This window comes from Monopterus albus, unplaced genomic scaffold (genome assembly GCF_001952655.1).
Source record: "Monopterus albus unplaced genomic scaffold, M_albus_1.0 scaffold13.1, whole genome shotgun sequence".
NCBI lineage: Eukaryota > Metazoa > Chordata > Actinopteri > Synbranchiformes > Synbranchidae > Monopterus > Monopterus albus.
Genome location: NW_018127893.1, coordinates 1882395 through 1904014, shown reverse-complemented (window position 1 = coordinate 1904014; position 21620 = coordinate 1882395). Strand labels below are relative to the sequence as shown.

At 41.0% G+C, this 21620-nt stretch overlaps 1 protein-coding gene across 1 annotated transcript in view; it reads left to right on the top strand.

The window, feature by feature from the left end:
• evla (Enah/Vasp-like a) overlaps positions 1–21620 on the top strand; it is a 34386-nt gene that overhangs the window by 6136 nt on the left and 6630 nt on the right. The window contains exons 2-7 of the mRNA XM_020590957.1: positions 9258–9426; positions 10266–10446; positions 15050–15107; positions 15945–16006; positions 16872–17792; positions 21555–21613. Of these exons, the coding sequence (XP_020446613.1) occupies positions 9258–9426; positions 10266–10446; positions 15050–15107; positions 15945–16006; positions 16872–17792; positions 21555–21613 (1450 nt within the window). The remainder of the gene's footprint in view (positions 1–9257; positions 9427–10265; positions 10447–15049; positions 15108–15944; positions 16007–16871; positions 17793–21554; positions 21614–21620) is intronic.

Sequence of the window (21620 nt, the reverse complement as noted above, 5' to 3'; positions counted from 1 at the left end):
TCACACCATTTCTTTATCTTCTCAAGTTCCTGTGAAACCCGTCCAGAGAGTTGCTGTAGGTTTTCACCCGATGCCCATACGGTAGTGTCATCAGCAAATAAAACCACTTTCACTAAATCAGAAACCTTGCATATATCATTAATGTATAATATAAATAATTTAGGTCCCAAAACAGAACCCTGAGGCACTCCACATACAATATCCAGCTCACTCGATTGGTATTCACCCAACTTCACAACTTGACGCCTCTGTGTCAAATAACTTCTAATCCATTTCAGAACCATTCCTCTGATCCCATATTTTTCTAACTTGTCCATTAATAATTCATGATTGATTGTGTCAAATGCTTTTTTTTAGGTCAATAAATATCCCCATCGTGTATTTCTTCTCATCCATAGCACTTGTAATGTCCTCCATCAGGTCGGTAATGTCCAAAGATGTCGATCGGTTCGACCTAAAACCGTATTGGCAATCAGAGAGGATAAGGTGTAAGGCATTGTCAGGTATCTAATTAGCTGGATTAGACAAAAAGACATTCTTGTCTGGATATTTTACACTTCATTGTATGATTCTCAAATTTACTATGCAGCAGTACTGAAATATAAAATTGCATGTACTGTAGGGGAATTTTATTGCCCACTTTTAATAGGACATAACATATAACATTACAGTAAGCAGACATTTTAACATGGTAACATGGATATGACTGATCCTTTGCTGAATGAAATGAACTACTTTCACATATTTAGGAGTTACATTGATGCCAACAGAACTGTCATTAACACTGCATACTGTACACGCATAAAGACACACTGCAGTGAATTGTAATATAAGCAAATCACACAGTGAAGAAAGCAGAAAATATAGATTATGAATGCACGACTACTATGCTGTGTGTGAATTATAAGTAGCAGCACTGCAAATGACTAGAGATTGAGCTTTTTCCATACAACAACTGGGACATTTAGCTAAGAACATAAGCACATTAACGTCATTAAGAGTGCACATACTCTACTCCACTCTCTCTCTCTCTCTTGCATTGTCTCTCACCCTGTCTGGGGGTTAAGTGTAGCTTGTTCTGCAGTATTGTACTCTACTAGCACGGCAGGGATTGGACAAACACCCTGTGGTGTAGTAGTGATCACAGTCTGGACATCGTGATGGATCACTGAGGCTTTGGTGACACTGCATAGATTATGAATATCTGAACTGCTGTGTGTCAGTAATTTGTTTTGTTTGTGAACTATGATGCATCAGTGGAAGAGTTATGTATTTATGTCATTAAAACATAGTTTGATGGTCTTTTAAATCCTAAATATTCAGGTCTTTCTATGAAAGCATATTCTGTTTTCAGTAGTAATATCCTCTAATACAAATTTGTGCATACAACAAAAACACAAAAGTAGACTTTGCAGCAATCTGCAGTGTAAGCTGATGCTGCATTTTACATGCATTTTTTATTTTCTTTGAGGGGAACTGTGCTGTGGTTTTTGTCCAATCTATTAGAACATTTTCATTAGTTTCAAGTATATTTGAGACAGTGATGGCACAGAAACTTTTAAGGGATCAGGACAGTTAATACAGTTCATCCCGAGAGGAGTATTAACATGTATTTCACTAGCAGGGATCTGGCCTCGCTGAGTATGGGTGGAACTATACAGAATGCTTGTATAAGGTTACAGAGGTCCAGGGAGACCCCCAGCAGGGGTAGAAGAAAGGGGAAAAGATTAGAATTTTAAAAAAGGTGGGTAACAAAAGGCAGAAGTGGAAGTATGGTAGTTTCAGTGGGTTTAAATAGTGTGGAAATGAAGTCAAGCTCCTCTTTCGAACTTATCTCCATATAAATTTCATGGACCAATCAAAACCGCCATCTGGCAGAACTGATAATTTGTTCAAAATTTGAGATGCATCACAAAATGTAAATAGTAAACAGGCTTTAGTAATAATTTTATGTTTAGTCTACATTACTGCTTTCCATGTAGTCTGGCAGCCACATTACATCACATGAAGCAACATTACAATTCCTGAAATCCTGTTTCGTTCAAGCAGGCTAACTGTGCTTTGTTTGACAATGTTAGGTATTTTTAGTCAGATAGATATTGGATAGATACTTTATGTATTAGAAATGTTTAGTGGAGATAGGATGTCTAGTTAGACTGTTAAATGCTTAGGCCTGCTTATGAGTTTCTACAGGGTACATCTGGTCAAGGATAACTAGAGAGAAGAGTTGATGACTGTCAGCAGACAGGGTGTTTAATATTATTATTATGACGTGTATAACTGTAGCCTTAGCCATAATATGTTCTTATGTTTAAGTCACGACATGTTACTAGAGGTCGTGAGAATGTTTTTAGCTACACACCACTTAACCAACAGACACACACACATTGATTTACTTCATGTTTTGACTACTGCTATGACCAGCTGCAAAGCTGGTAACAGAGACGTCTCGGTTGACCTTTTCTGTGTAGTATGGGGCTAGCCCAACCGAGGGGATATAATGTATAGGCCTGGTGGGCTCAGGGTCTTTTCATCTTTCATCTGCCTGCCTGCGTGCAGTATGGAGGTGCAAAATACTTGAGCGTGTAATGTTAATTTTACCTGTGATCCTTTGAATAAATCAGCACTGTTTTGAAGTTACTCGGACTGTCTCGTCTCTCAGAGCTAGCAATGGTAATAAGAACCATATCCTGCAGCAACTTACAAATAACCAGGTTTCATGCAGTAAAAATGGCTCGTGCTGTTTTTAGTTCCCACAGGCCTCCGTCCTTCTGTGTGCCTGTGAAGAGTACTTTCCCCTTGGAGCAGATTAGAGGTCTTGTACAAGAGTTAAGTCCTGGTTAATTTAGATTTAAGACTTCAGTGAGGTAATGATCTGCCTGCCAGGCTCTATCTCTAATCTAGCCAGTCAGACCTCTTCCTTCTGTCAGCTGGACCCCCGTGCGCACACACAGAGGTATCCATGCTGTAAATGTACCCCTATACTAGTCAAGCGGTGGCTCTGCCCTAAAATGCCCAGTGAATCCTGAGGCCATAATCCTCCTGGTGAGTGTAATAATAACAGACAACTAATTGAATCCATACAACAAGTCTGTATGTATGTGTGTGTGCGCCTTTGCCTGGCACTAAAAATATGAGTGGCTGTTATTTTGGGTGCAGTATTGGTACCATAGTATACTGTGTGTGGTTGGATAATTATGCGTTTTTGTTCCTGTTGCAACATGTCACAACACACAATAGAGCACAGCTGAAGTATTCTTTGAATTTAGAACTATATTATATTCATATTATTGTCATGAGATACAGTACTTACAGTGCTTTTGTGTCCATGGTTCATCACGAGTGGATGTTTTTTGACGGCACACTTCTCTTCAGCTTTGGTAGTTTTTAACATGTAGTTTTCGTCATGGAAACAAAGTCCCAACGAAGCCAAACTGCTGTTGTGAGCCTACCGTGCAGGGCGGCGTTGAATAAGTCGGCATTTGTTTGGTTCATTCCGGGTCCTTTCCGCTGTAAAACCAGCATGAATTAGACAATTACCCCAGCAACAAAAGCTAATTGCCATGATAACAGAAGCTCCGCCCTCAGGTGCTACCCAGAGAGAACACCTCATACACCCTGCCACCCCCACCTGTTCTTCCAACACTCAACAAAATGAAAGCTGAATCTTACTGAAAACTGCATGCACATCCAACATACATAAAGGCATTATTTGTTGGACGGGATCAGGTTGAAGCATCTTTTGTTCTATAGCACTCAGTGCTCTGCTAATGGACTGAAAACACACCGCTGTGACATTCAAGGTGTCTATCTATAGGATTTGTATGGGGGAGTGTGAGGTGAGATGTGTATGTCTAACCATGTGTACGGAGAAGTACTTATTTGAAAAGCCTGCAAATGTGGCCTCGTTTTCACCACTTGCCTATGAGGCTTGTTTGACATGAAGGAACGCTCAATGTGGTAGAAGCCTTCATATCCTCTGCTCTTGTTTTTTTTTTTCCTGACGTCTATTCATTTCTTTTTCTCTCGCTCTGCTCTGTTCTCCTTGTCCTGTTCCTTCTCACCTTCTCAGCCTACATTTTGAGCTGAATATTATTTATTGTCTTCTGAGAAATCTGCTTAGTCCAGCATAAACAAGATCAAACTCTCAGGAGCTGTTGGCCAAAACAGGTCAACTTTATTCCTTTATTTTTTCTAGAATAACTACAAATATGTCAGCTAATAACAAATAGGTGTCATGATTTAGTTTCACTTCCTGTTTTCATGCTTTTATTTCGGTTTTTTTTCCTGCTCTGCTCCACCTCTCCTTCCCCAGCTTTACCACGGTTTCAATCATTCCCCAGTCTTCAGCCTTATATACCACCTCCTTTCCCTCAGTCACTCGCTGGTCCATTAACATTACTCCTGATGTTTACTCTGTTCTCGATCCCTTACTAGTCTGCTTAGTTGCTCTCGCCACGTTCAGATGGCCCAAGTAACATTTTTGCTCCTGTTAGGTATTTTTAGTCAGATAGATATTTATGTATTAGAAATGTTTAGTGGAGATAGGATGTCTAGTTAGTTACCTGTGATCCTTTGAATAAATCAGCACTGTTTTGAAGTTACTTGGACTGTCTCGTCTCTCAGAGTTAGCAATGGTAAGAAGAACCAAAGAGTCTAACACTCCTGAAGTTCTCTCATTCCCACGACAGCCAGCACCTCGCCTGAAACCTCTGCACTCGCCTGACCTGCTCTTTAACGCCAAGTCCACTCCTGATCTGTGACTATACTCACCTATGGTCCACGCCGCTGCCTGGCTAGTTCCTGTACCTCTCCCTCAGCTACCTGTTCTCCTCAATGGCGAGTGAGACCTCATCTCATCTGTGACTGACTTCACCTGTGCACCACGATGCTGTAGGACCAGCACCTGCGCCTTTCACTCAGCTACCTGTCCCCCTTTATTATGATTTACCCGTTTGCCTCATCGCTGATCCAGTCACCTCCTGACCTGTGACCACCTCTCACCTGGGTTCCTTACCTCCACCTGGATACGCCAGCTACAGCAGCGTGTCCATGCAGCTTCCCTTATGCTGGTGATGCCGATCTAACCGCCTCCAGGCCTGCAACCACCACTCACCTGGGTATCTTACTTCTGCCTGGGGTACACCTGCCTACCTCATCCCCAGCTCCACTCTGCCTGCCTGCCTGCCTCAACCCCACGTCTAGCACCAAGACAACCGGTGGCACCACAGCTACATGGTTTAATGAAGACTTTCTAAACCTCAGCCTAGTCCGGGTCTGCATATTGTGTCCAAGTCCAGAGTGAATCCTGACAATAGGAATTTTGGTCTAGAGACCTTCGGAACAACATTGTAAATACTTACATCTCATTAGCCTGTCAGTGTGGTGTGGGATAGGTGCAGTATTTTCTTTTTATTCATGAGCTGGTAGTGGGGAAGTGCTTATACATTTTTAAAGATATAATCTATAGAGCACAGAAGATGGGACAATACCTGCAGATGTAAATCTTCAGAGGATTGGTGCAGCCTGAGGAGAGAAACTGGCCAAATGAACAGTCAGCTCTTCTTCAGACAAGCTTTCTGCACCTTGGTGAAACTGCTCAGAGCTGCCTGAACCAATATTTTTGTATTAGTAGTGCTATGATAAACCCACAGAGAAATATCACCTGCATTTCCCTCAGCTCAGTGCAGAATTTTAGTATCTTTTAGCTCATTGTTTTGCTTTTCTGGGCCACAAAAAGCTTTAAAAACGGTGTTTGCTACCTGTACTGCACCAAATGTCAGGCATGACTGTTTGCTAACACGGTAGCCATATCAACTTTATAAGATCATAATACATTATCCCTCTACATCCTGCATTTGCCAAACAATAGATTGAGTGTTTAGGTGAATTAGTTAACTTCTCCTGTCATTATCTTGTTTTACTTTACTCTTTGCTTGTTTTTATCAACACAATAGCAGCAGCCAATTAGCAGCACAAAATTTTCCTTATCTCTTGAACTTAGTCTGTGAAATGAGTGGCCTTTCTAAGTTCTTTCTAATCAGTTTTAAAATATTGTTCACTGACTGTGAATTGCAGCAAAGGCTTATCTTTTATGCCATATTGCCTGCTCTGCCTTCATCACAAACACGAGTTCTTTGCTTGTTATTTCTTTACTCGGTTGTCAATTTTCCAGCTGAAAGACCATCAAGCTTGACAAAAGCGGTACAAATATTTCGGTAGGAACAGCTGTGATGTTAAGCAGCTATCATGTGCTCTTTTGTGCTTTGTCTCCTCTTTGTCATGTGACCTGGAAAGATTCCGCCACCCTCAGTAACTAGATCACACACAGGAGCATTTAGCGACAGTCAAAGTGGCGTCTTTTTTCACTGAAATTAGCTGAACTGTTCTGTGGAGGCCTAGTTTAGCATTCAGCTCATGAAACTAATGAATAGAAGTGTTTTCAGCCAGATTATCATCTGCTTTCTCTTCTTCTTTTTTTTTTGTTTTTACTCAACATCTCGTGATATGTTTGATTGAGCAACACACTGTATGTAAAGTTGTAGATGAGATGCCAGCTTTATTTCTAACAGTCTGAGGAGAACTGAAACCGTCAGCATCAGGCTCGAGGCACTCCATCCCTCTGGCCCAAACTGCTCCAGAAATAGGGCCTGTTTATGTAAGAGGATCCATCACAGAGATGCAACCATCTACATCCTCCCCTCCCTTTCTTTTCCCAGGGAGACTCTGGTGGTCTGTTGGGTCTTTGAAGTGAAGAGAAGTGTCTCTTACATGATTACAGAGTCTGTTTAACTTCTTTAGTGATGTAGGAAGCATGATGTCTGTAGTTATCCCTTATGGTTTTGCATTTAGAATAGGAATTTCTCCTCAAATGTAGAGTCAGTGAGCTTTTCAGGTTGTTGCATCCTTACTTATCAGTGATTAAATGTATTCATATTTTTAGCTAAAAAGGGTCATTATTGTTTTTGTTTTTTTTAATTTTGATTTAGGAGTAAGATGACATTTGGGGTAAATCTGTGTGTTTGTGTCATAGCTGTAAAACAGGATTTTAGGTTTTATTTCAGTTGAATTGTTGGGTTAGGATTCTGTTCTGTATTTATTTGAGGAACTTCACATTCACACAGATGTGTTTCCTGTTTGATTTGGAAGTTCCTGTTTGTCCCTCACTGGAGGATATTTATTATGGAACCATTTTGCAGCCATCAGTTGCTCGCTATATCCGGACATGTCCAGTCTAAATTCTGAAACTGTGGTTTAATTCAAATGTTTGTGTTTTGGAAGAATTATCATAAATAAATTGTGTTTTGATAGCTTTGATGTGATATTGCTGCTGGCTGACTCTAAAAAGCTGTGCAGTGAGGAGTGATGGATATTTGACAGAGAGAGGGTTGTTGTAATTGTGTGTCAAGCAAGCTTTAAAGGCTTCTCCCTTAGGAGTGAAGTGATGTGCTGTGCACTATACTGAGGCTTTCTAATGATGGAAATCAACATCTGCATACAGCGGTGCAGGTGTGTCATGTTATTTGAAAACTAACAGTAGGACAAGCCTGCGTCACACCCAGAGCTGTGACTAACATCAGAAGCTATTAGTTGGAGAAGGTGGTGGTGCAGTGTAGAAGTGATGCTGCTGTCTCAGGTTGTTCAGATGGAGCTGGAGAGCAGATGATGGTAGGAAAGGTGTGAGGAAGATGGCTGAGCTCATCATCATGTGTTGGTGCCATCCAGGGGGTGTCTCTCAGGTGTCATGCTGACTTCTTCCTGTAGAGTGGCACTTTGAAGGAAAGGTTGTCGGCATGTCACACAAATGAATGGCATCCTCGGGGCCTTGGAAACAAATCCCTGCACCTTATCATTGCAGTAAAATACAACGTCACGTATCTGCCAGTTTATATGTATATCTACTTCTTTATTTCTCATTTTTGCTTTCTTTTTCATTTCGTGTCATCTTTTATGAACCATTCACAGTCAGTGAACACATCAGCAGTGCTCCTCAGTTTGCTTATCTTGGGCCTCATGCTTTCAGATTGCCAATGTTTGTCTGTCTGCCAGAAAGCCAGGCCCTGAGGTGTTGAAAGTGAAAATTAGAGAAGCATTTAGTCACTTCACGGGCGCTGCGAATTAACCTCACCTCTGCCTGCCCGCATCACCTCTCCACCTGCTGTTTTGAGTTTCCACACTAACACCGTCAGTCACACATGGTGCTAAGGTCATAACAGTAGTCACACATAGCAAATATGGCTTGTTATAAACATTTAGAAACTCGAGCTGTTTCTCTTTAAAGTGGTAATTTTGAGAGGATATATCTTTTTGGTGAATGAATTACCCTTCAATTCTGTGGCTGTGGGCGTGGTTACTTTACGCTTGCACTTAGCTGTGTGCTTGTGTGTGACTTTTCATTAGCTTTTTACCCAGCGACTCTCCAGCTGGCGATACACTTACCGATCAAACACTTGCGTTTTTAACACTGTTTCATTACTCACTGCATCACACACACCCTGCCGGGCGGATGCTTCCGTGTGTCTCCTGATGCACTGTATTGATGCCACAACACCACAGTAAAGACCCAGAGGGAAAGGCGGAATTTACCAGGGTTGAGGTTTAGGTTTAAGTCTTGTTTATAGCTTTCAAAAATGGCAACCCACCGTTTCCTCAGTATGCACAAGCTGTCAGATTCCTCCGGCAGCACTGTGTTATTCCTGACGTGGTGACTGCTGAAAGGTGTGGCTGCCCAGTGGCCCCTCAGCTAACCAGATAATTACACCACAACTCAGACTCACTGGTTTGAATTTGACCCCCATCACATTGCAACTATTCTGGTTGACAGTAACACTGTATGAAGCAACAGTGCAGTGAAGCATCAGTATGATCCAATATCATTTAAAGAACTGAATCCTTTCCTAGTCATTTCAGTTTCATTATAGCTTTCATTGCTCAACTTTGTTTCCATAAAGGACTTTGTTCATTGTTCTTTTTAAAAATGTCAAACATGATCTACTGGGCTTCTGTGACAAAGAATGGAGTTAAAACATTGCCATTATAGGTCCAGTGAAGTTGTAATAACATTGATTGACAGTGTAGATATTTTTTTTCCTGGTGAATCTTCTTACCGAGCATGTGGCCTAAATAAAGAAGTGGATGTGCACACAACTACCTTTGTATCATGCTTCAGCTTTTTAAGAACGACAGATGGATCCATGCACTAGCTCTCGATATCTGTCTGCATATCTAACAGTGTTTTTCCTGATTCCTTCCTCCAGTGAACAGAGTATCTGCCAGGCGCGGGCCTCTGTGATGGTCTACGATGATGCCAGCAAGAAGTGGGTGCCCATCAAGCCTGGGCAGCAGGGCTTCAGCCGCATCAACATCTACCACAACACTGCCAACAACACCTTCAGAGTGGTGGGCGTCAAACTGCAGGACCAGCAGGTGAGAGATGTGAGGACATCCTCGGCATCACAGGAGAAAGCACTTTCTCATACAATGACATCAGAGATCTGGAGATCCACCACAACACACGGTAGTCCTCAGATAATTTCCTCAGATATATGTTCACAGATCACAAATCTGTGATGCTTAGTGGATTTCAGGACTGATGAAGCACTATTGTAGTTTACTGTTTGTACTACCCTTCCTTCAAACCATCAGCTTGTCTGCTCCTCTTCAGTAGATGATTTCCTACATTTCCCATAATGATTTCAACATGTTCTGAAGTTGTATTCTAATTCATCTCTTTTTAGGAATTAGTCAGTGCAGAAATGTGCATCTTCTCATCTCATATAACGGATTTAGTCTAATATGTTTGCCAAATATACAACAAGTTTTGATTTGGCAGCAAAATCCTAATTGTTTTTTTTTTTCATTCTTGCTGTCAAAGATGACTTTCTCATTTATGCACAAGAAAAGGAAAACTCAAAAATCCAAAATGGACCCAACATACTGTTTTGAAGAGAGGCAAACAGTGTTTAAGTACCCTATCTAGCAAGAATTTGTCCTCACATAAATACACTAGGCCACATGTGCTGTTTTTATTGGCGTCCTTGGGAACACACTTACTGTAGAGGTTAGAAAATCGTACAGTGAAGCAGAGGGACTTTGGAATCAAGTCTCCAAACAGGTGGTAAAATGTGGGTTACAATATGAGTAAGAATCTCCTTCCACTCCCCCAACAACTGTTGGAAGCACACTGAGTAAAATACTTCACTCAGCAGCTGTCAATACTTGTCTTCCCCTTAATTCGCAGCTCCATTTTCCTTCCTTGCTTGTAGGTGGTGATCAACTACTCCATAGTGAAAGGCCTGAAATACAATCAGGCCACCCCGACCTTCCATCAGTGGCGTGATGCTCGGCAGGTCTATGGGCTGAATTTTGCCAGTAAGGAGGAGGCCACCACCTTCTCCAACGCCATGCTATTCGCCCTCAATGTCCTCAGCTCACCTGACAGTGGAGGTAAAGATTTATGATATGTGGAATAAATGCCCTGTTTTGCCCACTATGTGATCATTCCTGTTAAATATTTCATCCCCATGGAGAATGAAGCATTGACTTCATGTTGAAACCTGCTGATGTTTTTCAGTGGAACTTTAAAATGGATTTCAGGTCAAATTACAACCAACTGTCTTCAGTCATCATCTGTGGTCAATTTAAATCAATTTTTTCTGTCAGAAGAATGTCAAATAACCACTATCAAATAATCCCCATAGTTTTGACTATGTAGGCATCTCTTTTACTAGTTTCTCATCAAACCCTGCTCCATTAAACAGGAAGTACATTGTATATAGAGTATAAGCATGTTGAATATGATTGAAAAGACAACACTGAAGCATACTCAACTGAGCTGTACTACCCTCTGCTGGTTAATACCATGTACTGCAGCTACACTCTTCACACTAAACCAGACAGGAAATGTGTTGCATTGTATTCACTTAATTGCAGTTACGTGGTAGGCGTGTGAATGAGGATATTTATCTGTTTAAAGCATTATTGTTGCATTACTTTTCAGAGCTGTTCAAAGTTAAACATAATTATATAGTAGGGAAGCAGCATTATTAGAGAGATTTGCAGATTTGCTGTTTTTATGGTTCTACTTGGACATTGAATTAATTCAGCTGGAGCACTGAGCTGTATTTGAAGTCTAGCTCATACCTACTCTTAGTTTTCTAAATAGCTTCTGACCAGCTCGGGTTACAAGCTACTTATAAGTCGTCTGTGTGTCTGTGTATGTTTAACTGTGCTGTCATCCCATCCCATCCTTGTGACTGACTGTTGGTGGCTAAAATATCCCATATGGAGCCTTAATGTCATCCCCCACTATGCTCACATGGCAGTCCTCCTTTTTTTGGCTGTGTTTGGACGTGGGGTCATGGACCTTGTTATGTCCATCGGAAACACTTTCTTATTTATCTGTCACGTTGCTTATACTATTTATTGTTAAAAGAAGTCTTATTTATTCTCTGGTATAGTATTGTACTGGTCATACTATGTTGACTCCAGAGATTTCACCTGGTGTCTTCAGATGGGTTTCTTCAGCCATCATCATCCTCAGTAAGTGCTGTGCTGAAGAGAAGCGAGTCCACTAGGCATGCATGTTTTCCATGGTAACAGACTGCTTGGCAAATAGCGGGGAGTTGAGCTTCAGCCATTTCATTTATGGAAAAATGAAAAAGAGACGCTGTATATGCTGGAGCTGAACACTTTGCTCTCCGTCTGTGACGAAGCCCTGCTTATCTGGAAATTACAGTGTAAACATTAAAGGGCTGAAATGATTTAGTTGATTAGTTACTGGAAAGAAAAATCATAAGCAACCATTTTGAGAATGGAATAATTATTTAGGTAATTTTTCAAGTAAAAATAGTGGAAAGAAATAATATAATATACATTATGTTCACTGGTTGGAGCTGGACAATAAGAAGATTTTTGCTTTCCTCATATTTTGTTGTGAACTGAATACTGTTGCATTCTGGACTTGTGGTTAAACAAAACAACACATTTGGATGTCACCTTAGGCTGTGTGAGGTTTGATGGGTATAAAATACGATAATAAGATTAACTGATGATGAAAATAATCATTTATTGAAACCTTCGAACATTAAGTCACTTTTTTCTCCGACCTGCCTCAGCAAACTGAGCTAGAGAACAATATAGGGCAGGCAGAGATTTTTAATATTTGAATACCTGCTGTACATTTAAAAGGGAAATTTGGTTTTATCTACTATATTAAAAAAGATAAATAGTGGATTCTGATGAAGATTAAGGATTTTTTGCATAAGTTTGCCAGGACAGAAGAATGAGAGCCTGATAAATTGTTTGTAGAAATCAAAAACCTGTCTGTTCAGACTGGAAGATTAGAACCAAAATGTGATGAATTAATTACATTTTCTATTACAGTAATTATCATCAGTGATTTTGAGAAAACTAAGGTGGTTATTCAGAAGAGTACAGAATAAAAGTCAGAGAAGATTTTGGGATATGTCCGATTCAAGTGAAGGTGAAGAGATATTTCTGTCTATTAGTGAAAGAATGACACAGCACACTATTTTTTGTTTGTTTGCTTTTTCTTGGTGACATTTCGAAATCTCATCTGTTGCACATTGCCCTCCTAATCTTCTTTAACATGTTTGCTAGTCTGATCATGCCCTCTCGTTCCCCGGGCTTCCTGTTGTTGTTTGACTTCCACCGTGGCAACAGCCAGAGCCGCCCTGAAAAGAAACATACACAGACATACATGTATATTCATGGCTACACCTGCAGTTCAGCATCTACCTCATTAATATCAATATGCTGTGCAATATGCACAGAATGGTTGTGTTTAAAGGCAGGATCTCTCTGAAATCTAAACATCTTGTTTTTGCTGTAGCTTTATATACATGAATCACTTCTTATAGATTCATATCTTCAACATCAGATGTTAGTGTAAACAAATGCAGTATACCTACTGATACTTAAACAAACATCCTCTATTTACAAAGCCAGCAAAATGTCAAAGAGAGCATTTACTGTCACCTGTCGCCTTCCTTCTAGCTAGCCTCTTTTTCATTGTGATCTCCAAAGTAAATTCTACATCCCTAGTGTTTTATTATAAAATGCCTTATCAAAGCAAACCATTCTTGTCATTGCTTGTTGCCAAGAGTTTAATTGCTTTTAACTCTGGATGTTTGCTGAATTCAATATACAGCTTTGCGAGCTGAACGCATAATTACCATGAGCTAACAGGCAGAGTATATCACAGAGAGAGAGGGAAACAAGATCTTCAAGACATCCTTTATCTGTACAGTTTGTAGCACAGCAAAAGAAATCCACCAGTCAGGTCAGCCTTGACAGATTTTATTTACATATCCCATAATTACAAATTTACACACAGCACCCACTATTTCAGACAAGAAAAAAAATCGCCAGAAAAAAAATCCCCCCCCAAAAAAATAGTTTTGAAGTTTATGCTCTTAATTCCAGTCTGTTCAAACAATTTGTCAAGTGTGTGCGGCCAAAAACAAGTTTTGTCTGTACAGAAGACAAGAACAAGACGGTCGAAAATTACAACGAATGTGAAAATATAAGGATCAGGTTGGTTTGGCTGATACAGCTGGTAACAATGTAGTGTAGTCACCATCAGGACCCCCACCTTCAGTCCCCAGTGTGACCCAGGATGTGCTATTCAAACTGCAGCTAATGTTGACTGCCCCCATCACCCCGCCCACCACCCCCATGGTGCAGAAATACCACCCGTGCGTGTTCCTGATGCACCATGGGCGTCAAGGTTTAATGACTGGTATTCTGATGATATGTGATAAGTGCTCTCCCCAATGCTCCCTGTTAATAGCCACCCCAGAATCAGGCTCTAAGTCCGTCGCTTGGTGGGAGAGGGTGGGGGTCTGAACACTGTCTGTAGTTTGTCAACAAGCAAAGTCCTAAACTGAGGCAGTCATGTGGTTGGTGCTGATTACTGAACATTCAACACCAGCTGTTAAGTTGTAGCCTGTCATTTAACATCGCTGACATAACCACAGAAAGATGCTGTTCATTTCTCTTTGATTGGGAGGATTCTGTGGCTCACCACTCTCATCTATTTTTGTACTTGTCCACCCATAAGCTTATGTTCTGTGCGCATTCGTTTGCTTTAGGAGCCGTTTCATATTTGCATGATATTCTTAGTGCTTCTGTTTATTCCACTCATAGATTTGTTTCCTGCTGTGATTTACAGTTGAAATTCCTGTGGCTGGCAACATGTTGGGCAAATTACATTATAAACAGCTTGTTGGCTCTCCAGAGCACAGTCATGGTACCTCATATCATGCCTGCTACTCTCTGTTCATTCAGTAAACACAGCTTCACTTCCTACACTTGGTCTGTTTTACATAGGATGAATGGGACATTTAGGATTTGTCTCCACATGGAAATGTATCTCACAAATTACTCCCTAATGATCTCATTATACAAAAACTAGTTAAATAAAACAGAAATGTGTTGTTTTTTTATGTCATTTTATTAAATTGAGGCCACAAAATGTTTTTTTCTGAGTACTACACAAAACTATTTAGAAAAGAGAGAGTTTTAATAATGTGGGATGATTACAGTGGCTTATATAAAAGCAAAAAGCAGCATGAAACAAAGCTGCTACTGCAGAGTCATGCTCTGAATTACAGTATGTAATAAATGTTACATAATGTAGACAAAGACAGATGGGTAGAAAAACTGAAGTAGATAAATGGACAAAAAGAGAAAAAAGCAGATACTGTGTATTTTCTGTGGAGAACAGGATTAGGGAAGCATTCACAACATTTCATCCTTCAGAAAGGGATTTCTACAGTATTTTGTAACCAGGCTTATATATGGAAACATACAGCCAAATGACATGGGTCTATATTGTATTCTGATGGGCCATGCACATGTATATTTTAGCTGGAATAATGAAAAAGTTTACACATAACTAACAGGAGGGCTGTTGTTTACCTATTTAACTTAATTTGTGGTATAGATGATGGCTGATGTGTGAATTGTTGATGACGTTTTTTTCTGATGTAGTTGATTTTTTTTTTTCTCCCTGTGTGTCCTTCAGGTCCAGTTGTCCAGCGCCAAAATGGGCCGTCCTCAGAGGAAAGTGAGGCACAGAGGAGGTAGGATATCTAACAACTGTATACCAGAGCATATATGAAGCTATCTCTGCAGAGAAAGTCAAAACACAAAATAGAGAAATCTAATTATAATATAATCTAAAATATTCTGACCCTCTTATGTTTGTTGCTGGGAAGGACAAAAATATATACAAAAACCCCTGAATACAACAACACCTTTAACTATGACCTCAATAATAAACACATAATTGAATTTATACATTTATGACAATTTCATCAAACTGAAACATTTTGAGATGTTAAGGCAGAAGTGTTGCACTGAATTGCATACAGTTGTGCAGGTGTGACTGTTAATGTGGCTGGGCAGTGTAGTTTCTGCATGGAGATTGCTGAAAATACTATTAATATTGAAAATGACTGGCCTTATCTTTCAAAACAGATTTGGTGGTGTGTATTTATGGGCAGTACATGGTTGACTCAAAATATTCTTATGGAACATCATAATGAATGCACATGTTATCTACTACAAACATGGAAATGATTTATGTGTTTTTTATTTTTTTTTGACAACAATGGAGGCCAGTGAGACAGAGGACAAAACCATGTCAGGCTCTGGTTATACACAGAAAGCTTCACTGCTGCTTTTGGCCTTTTCTTTGAAGGACATTTTTTTCTTGTGCTGCTTCTTATTCACTAGCACTATAATCCAATAAAAAAAACTTTATTTTTATGACACTGCAGCCCTCAGAGTTTTTATTTAAGCACTGTTGATATTGTTATAAACAGAGGCATGATAAAACTCAACATTATGGAAAGTTTTATGAAGACACACTGATTAAATGCAGATTTTAAGAGTAGTGACATCCTTGCGCTTCACAGGATGATGGAGCAACATCAGATGCAGGCCCACAACGAGAGGGAGCGGAGAACGTCAGGATCAGGTGAGGTTTAAGCAAACACACCTACGCCCATTTAATAAAATATGTGCATTCTCTCTTGCTACTCTGAAGAGCCAAAATCAATTGACGGGCATATGCTCCAGATCACACATAATAGATAAAACAGTTAACAAAAATCATTGCGACACCATCCTTCAGTCAATAAAAAACACTTTGCTAGGTACACTCTTTTACACAAATCAAATACATGTCTTTTCAGGACAGAGTTTTTTTTTTTTTTTTTTTTTTTTTAAATGAAGGACATTATCAGTGTTGGTTCAGGTAAAGTAAGCTTTACTTCCTGAAAGCAAACGGCTGCTTTAATGTTTACCTGGGAGGAAAGAGGCTTCCTCGGTGTGATTTATATTGTTTTCTGCTATAATTCCAACCACCACTCCCCAGTCTGTGTGCCCTCATGCTTTTTTTATCCATGCACACATATAAATGTTCAAGTCTGCCCCTTAAATACACATACAGACTTAAACATCCTCCTTTGTTCCTGCGGTCATTGGCAATATCAGCACCCCCTGTCCCTGCAACATGCTGCCATCTCTTTCTTCCAGCTCCTGTTGGGGGAAATGCCATATGCTTTCTGATCATGGCTCAGTCATGTTGCATTCTGCTGCTTGTTCTTTTTATAATGTTTTGAATCATTCTTATTTGCTATTGGCTTCCGTTTTTGGATTGGTCCTGATTTTCTCATTTTTACTTGCTTGGTTGCACAGTTGGTCGCTTTTCATTCTTCTCACGTTTTTCTCTTTTCTGTTTTCTTTTGTTTGTTGCCCTCCTTCGTCCTCCTCTTCGTCTGCATCTTCTTTTCCTCTCTTTCCTCTCTCTGTCTCTCTCTCTCTCTCTCTGCCCATCACAGTCGTTTCCACTCTTCAATATAAAGTCTCCACCCCTCCCACCCACCCAGACACTCCTACTGAGTACAGACAGTACAGAGCTAGCACACTGCCACACTCCTACGTCCGTGTGGCCTCCTCCTCTCCTCCCTCCTCCGCCTCTTCCTCTCCTTCTCAGGAGAAGGAGAGAGGGGCTGCTAGGGACAGGGCCCAGCTTTCCTCCCAACTCTCCACCTCGATTGCCTCAGCCTTTTCCCCAGTCCAGTCAGGAGTGACCACCCAGGGCCGACAGGTCCGTCAGATTTCCCTGTCTCCTCCCCCAACAGTTCGCCACCAACAACAGCAGCAGCAACAAGACTTCATGCTCCCCCCTAAACACAGCACATGGTCTGCCTCTCAATTGCAGCAAATATACGCCCAGTTGCCCCCCTCCTCCTCCCCTCCAATTATGATGGCTATGTCTGTGAAGCAGAGTTTGCCCCCACAGCCTGTCCTCCCAGTGGCTCACCCACTCCCACCCATGAGCACTAGGATGAAGCCCCCGCCTCTTGACCAGAGTGCTGTGATGGGCCCTCACCAGTACTCACAGCATCAGCCCCACCCTCACTCCAGCGACCAGCCAGACGACTCCTACTCTCCTCATTCTCAGCCACTGCCACCCACCTCGCAGTACTGCGAGGCTGTTCCCTTGCTTCCTCTGATAGGTCAGACAGCGCCAGGTCCCGCCCCCAACCACCAGCCCTCATACCCATCCACCTTCCACCCTCAGCAGCAGCAGCAACTACAACAACAACAGGTGTACCACCAGCAGACCCAGCCCCCGACCACCACCACCATCACCACCTCCTCCTCCTCATCCCCCTCTTACACTGCCATGTCTGATGGGGGCTCACCCAAGAAGATCCCCTCCCCTGACCCTCAGCAGGCCCCCATGGCCAGCAGCAGTAAGTATGAGGAGGAGACAGGAGGAGGTGGTCTCTCAGCAGAAGGATGTTACATGTGTGTAGTATATAGTATCACATGTGTGTGTGTGTGTGTGTGTGTGTGTGTGTGTGTGTGTGTGTGTAAGGTGGGTCAGGTGCAACAGAGTGTAGCTCCACTCTAGTGTAATGCATCCTTATTATTACACCAGAATATGAAACTGAATGTCATAGGAAGACTGTACATCAGCCCTTAAAGCCCCTACACACCCACAGTCACTTATTGTCTGATCATACCTCTTGTCTGGACTGTGAGGGTGTGTGAATATTGTCTCACCTATTCTGGTGAGATAACTGTTATCAATGTTGTTATGTCAGCTGTCTTTTTTGACATCAAATAACTTCAGCCTGCTTTAACCTGATTAAAAGTCCAATCAGTCAGAGTAGTCAAAAACACTTTTGTGGGTGTGCAGAACCTATGAATAAACTGTAGAAGTCACTGACATTCCAAGTCTCTTATAAGCACCGTCATTTCCCTCACTTGCATCTTGTCCTTGCCTCTTAGTCCCACCCACATAAGATGCAAAGAAAAAATGCAAGGGAAACATGAGGAAAGAGGACTCAAGGAAACACATTATTAATGACATGGGTTGTCCTTTCCTCCTCCATCCTTCATCTGAAGCATCCAATTACCAACTGATTTCTGATAAAAAAAGGTGTGTCAGTCCATAAAAGACTTCCATGAAGGTCATGGCTTCTCCAGAAACCTCCATGCTCCTCACAGCTGACATAATAGACTTGGAACGTCCAAGCAGAGTCCTGCACAGGTACAGTTTTGAAAACCCGCACCCGAAAAGTTCCATATTGGACCTTACCCATTACCCATAATAAAGACACTTTAAGCTACACAATTGCTTAATTTATAGTGCTTGGGAGTTGTGTTCTTGGAAAAGTATCTGTCAGTTGTTACATCACCTGGGCTCTGCAGCTATTCTCTTAGTACAGTGCCTTGCGAAAGTATTCGGCCCCCTTGAACTTTGAGACCTTTTGCCACATTTCAGGCTTCAAACATAAAGATATAAAACTGTAATTTTTTGTGAAGAATCAACAACAAGTGGGACACAATCATGAAGTGGAACGAAATTTATTGGATATTTCAAACTTTTTTAACAAATAAAAAACTGAAAAATTGGGCGTGCAAAATTATTCAGCCCCTTTACTTTCAGTGCAGCAAACTCTCTCCAGAAGTTCAGTGAGGATCTCTGAATGATCCAATGTTGACCTAAATGACTAATGATGATAAATAGAATCCACCTGTGTGTAATCAAGTCTCCGTATAAATGCACCTGCACTGTGATAGTCTCAGAGGTCCGTTTAAAGCGCAGAGAGCATCATGAAGAACAAGGAACACACCAGGCAGGTCCGCGATACTGTTGTAGAGAACTTTACAGCTGGATTTGGATACAAAAAGATTTTCCAAGCTTTAAACATCCCAAGGAGCACTGTGCAAGCGATAATATTGAAATGGAAGGAGTATCTGACCACTGCAAATCTACCAAGACCTGGCCGTCCCTCTAAACTTTCAGCTCATACAAGGAGAAGACTGATCAGAGATGCAGCCAAGCGGCCCATGATCACTCTGGATGAACTGCAGAGATCTACAGCTGAGGTGGGAGACTCTGTCCATAGGACAACAATCAGTCGTATACTGCACAAATCTGGCCTTTATGGAAGAGTGGCAAGAAGAAAGCCATTTCTTAAAGATATCCATAAAAAGTGTTGTTTAAAGTTTGCCACAAGCCACCTGGGAGACACACCAAACATGTGGAAGAAGGTGCTCTGGTCAGATGAAACCAAAATCGAACTTTTTGGCAACAATGCAAAATGTTATGTTTGGCGTAAAAGCAACACAGCTCATCACCCTGAACACACCATCCCCACTGTCAAACATGGTGGTGGCAGCATCATGGTTTGGGCCTGCTTTTCTTCAGCAGGGACAGGGAAGATGGTTCAAATTGATGGGAAGATGGATGGAGCCAAATACAGGACCATTTTGGAAGGAAACCTGATGGAGTCTGCAAAAGACCTGAGACTGGGACGGAGATTTGTCTTCCAACAAGACAATGATCCAAAACATAAAGCAAAATCTACAATGGAATGGTTCACAAATAAACATATCCAGGTGTTAGAATGGCCAAGTCAAAGTCCAGACCTGAATCCAATCGAGAATCTGTGGGAAGAACTGAAAACTGCTGTTCACAAACGCTCTCTATCCAACCTCACTGAGCTCGAGCTGTTTTGCAAGGCGGAATGGGCAAAAATTTCAGTCTCTTGATGTGCAAAACTGATAGAGACATACCCCAAGTGACTTACAGCTGTAATCGCAGCAAAAGGTGGCGCTACAAAGTATTAACTTAAGGGGGCTGAATAATTTTGCACGCCCAATTTTTCAGTTTTTTATTTGTTAAAAACGTTTGAAATATCCAATAAATTTCGTTCCACTTCATGATTGTGTCCCACTTGTTGTTGATTCTTCACAAAAAATTACAGTTTTATATCTTTATGTTTGAAGCCTGAAATGTGGCAAAAGGTTGCAAAGTTCAAGGGGGCCGAATACTTTCGCAAGGCACTGTAAGTGCCAAGCTTGCAGTTATCAAATACTAACACCGTTTTGGCACTATTTACACGCAGCAAAGCCACAAGATAAGGGGTCAACGGTTGTGCCATAGACTTTCACAGTAAATGTACTGGTTATTTAGGCTTGATAAATTATGCTGTATTAGATGTTTAAAAGACCTTTTTTTTAATTTTTTATTTAAACCATGCTTATTTCACTACCTGCCCGCATCTAGTGTTTTTTACTTGTGCCCATACCTGTGAATTAATAGAAACATTTTATATCTGTTGTACATCATTTTTTGTGGGTACCCGACCTGGTGTAGGACTCAGTGTCTAAGTCTGTCAAGGGGAGGAATGCACGTATAAGAGACTTGGGATGTACCCTTATATCTCCAACTTTAGCACAAGTTTATATTGGCTTGTATAAATACTTAATGTCCTCCAAAATTAGGGATTACATGGAAAAAGAATACAGAGGCAACATCACAAAATGGGTTATTCTGAATGCACACTTCTCACATTATAACATGAAATATTCTGACTGACTTTCAGGCAACTTTAGCTTTTCCATTTCTTGATTATGTTCCTCTTGATGGTGTATTCAGCAGTTTTTTTTTAACAGTTTTATTTGGCCTTTGCTCTCATTTTCACAAACCTTTGCAAACATAGTGAAAAGGATTATATACAGGCTTAAGCAGCTGGTTGCTTCAAGCTGTCTCAGGTATTTGAGTTTCCGCACATACATTTATTGAACCACAGAGGTGTACTTTTGAAAAATGCTACCTAATGACCATTGAATGATATGGTAGCAAATAATGTAGAAATACCTTATATAGAAAATGTACTAACAGCAAATATCTTACATAAATGGATGTTATTTTGTTTTTCATTCAAAAACGAAAGAAAGAAGTGGCTGCCAGTAACTTTATAAAATAATACATTTTAACCAGTTTGCCAACTGTTTATCAGTTTAGCAAACAATCAATATTACTCTCGCCATGAAATCTTCTAATGTGCTGCCCAGTGCCAAGCTGCCGTCCACTGACTGTTTAGTGTTGGTGGCACAGTGAGAAATTGTTTTTTATCACTCCTGAGATGTTCAATAAGCGACGAATAGGTCAATAAAATGAACAGCTAAAAACTGATATCTAATTTTGCTCCTCTCAGGCACCCCTGTCTCTGCAGGTCACCCAGCTATGCTTTCTGTGGCGCCTCCTCCGGCTGCAGCTCCAC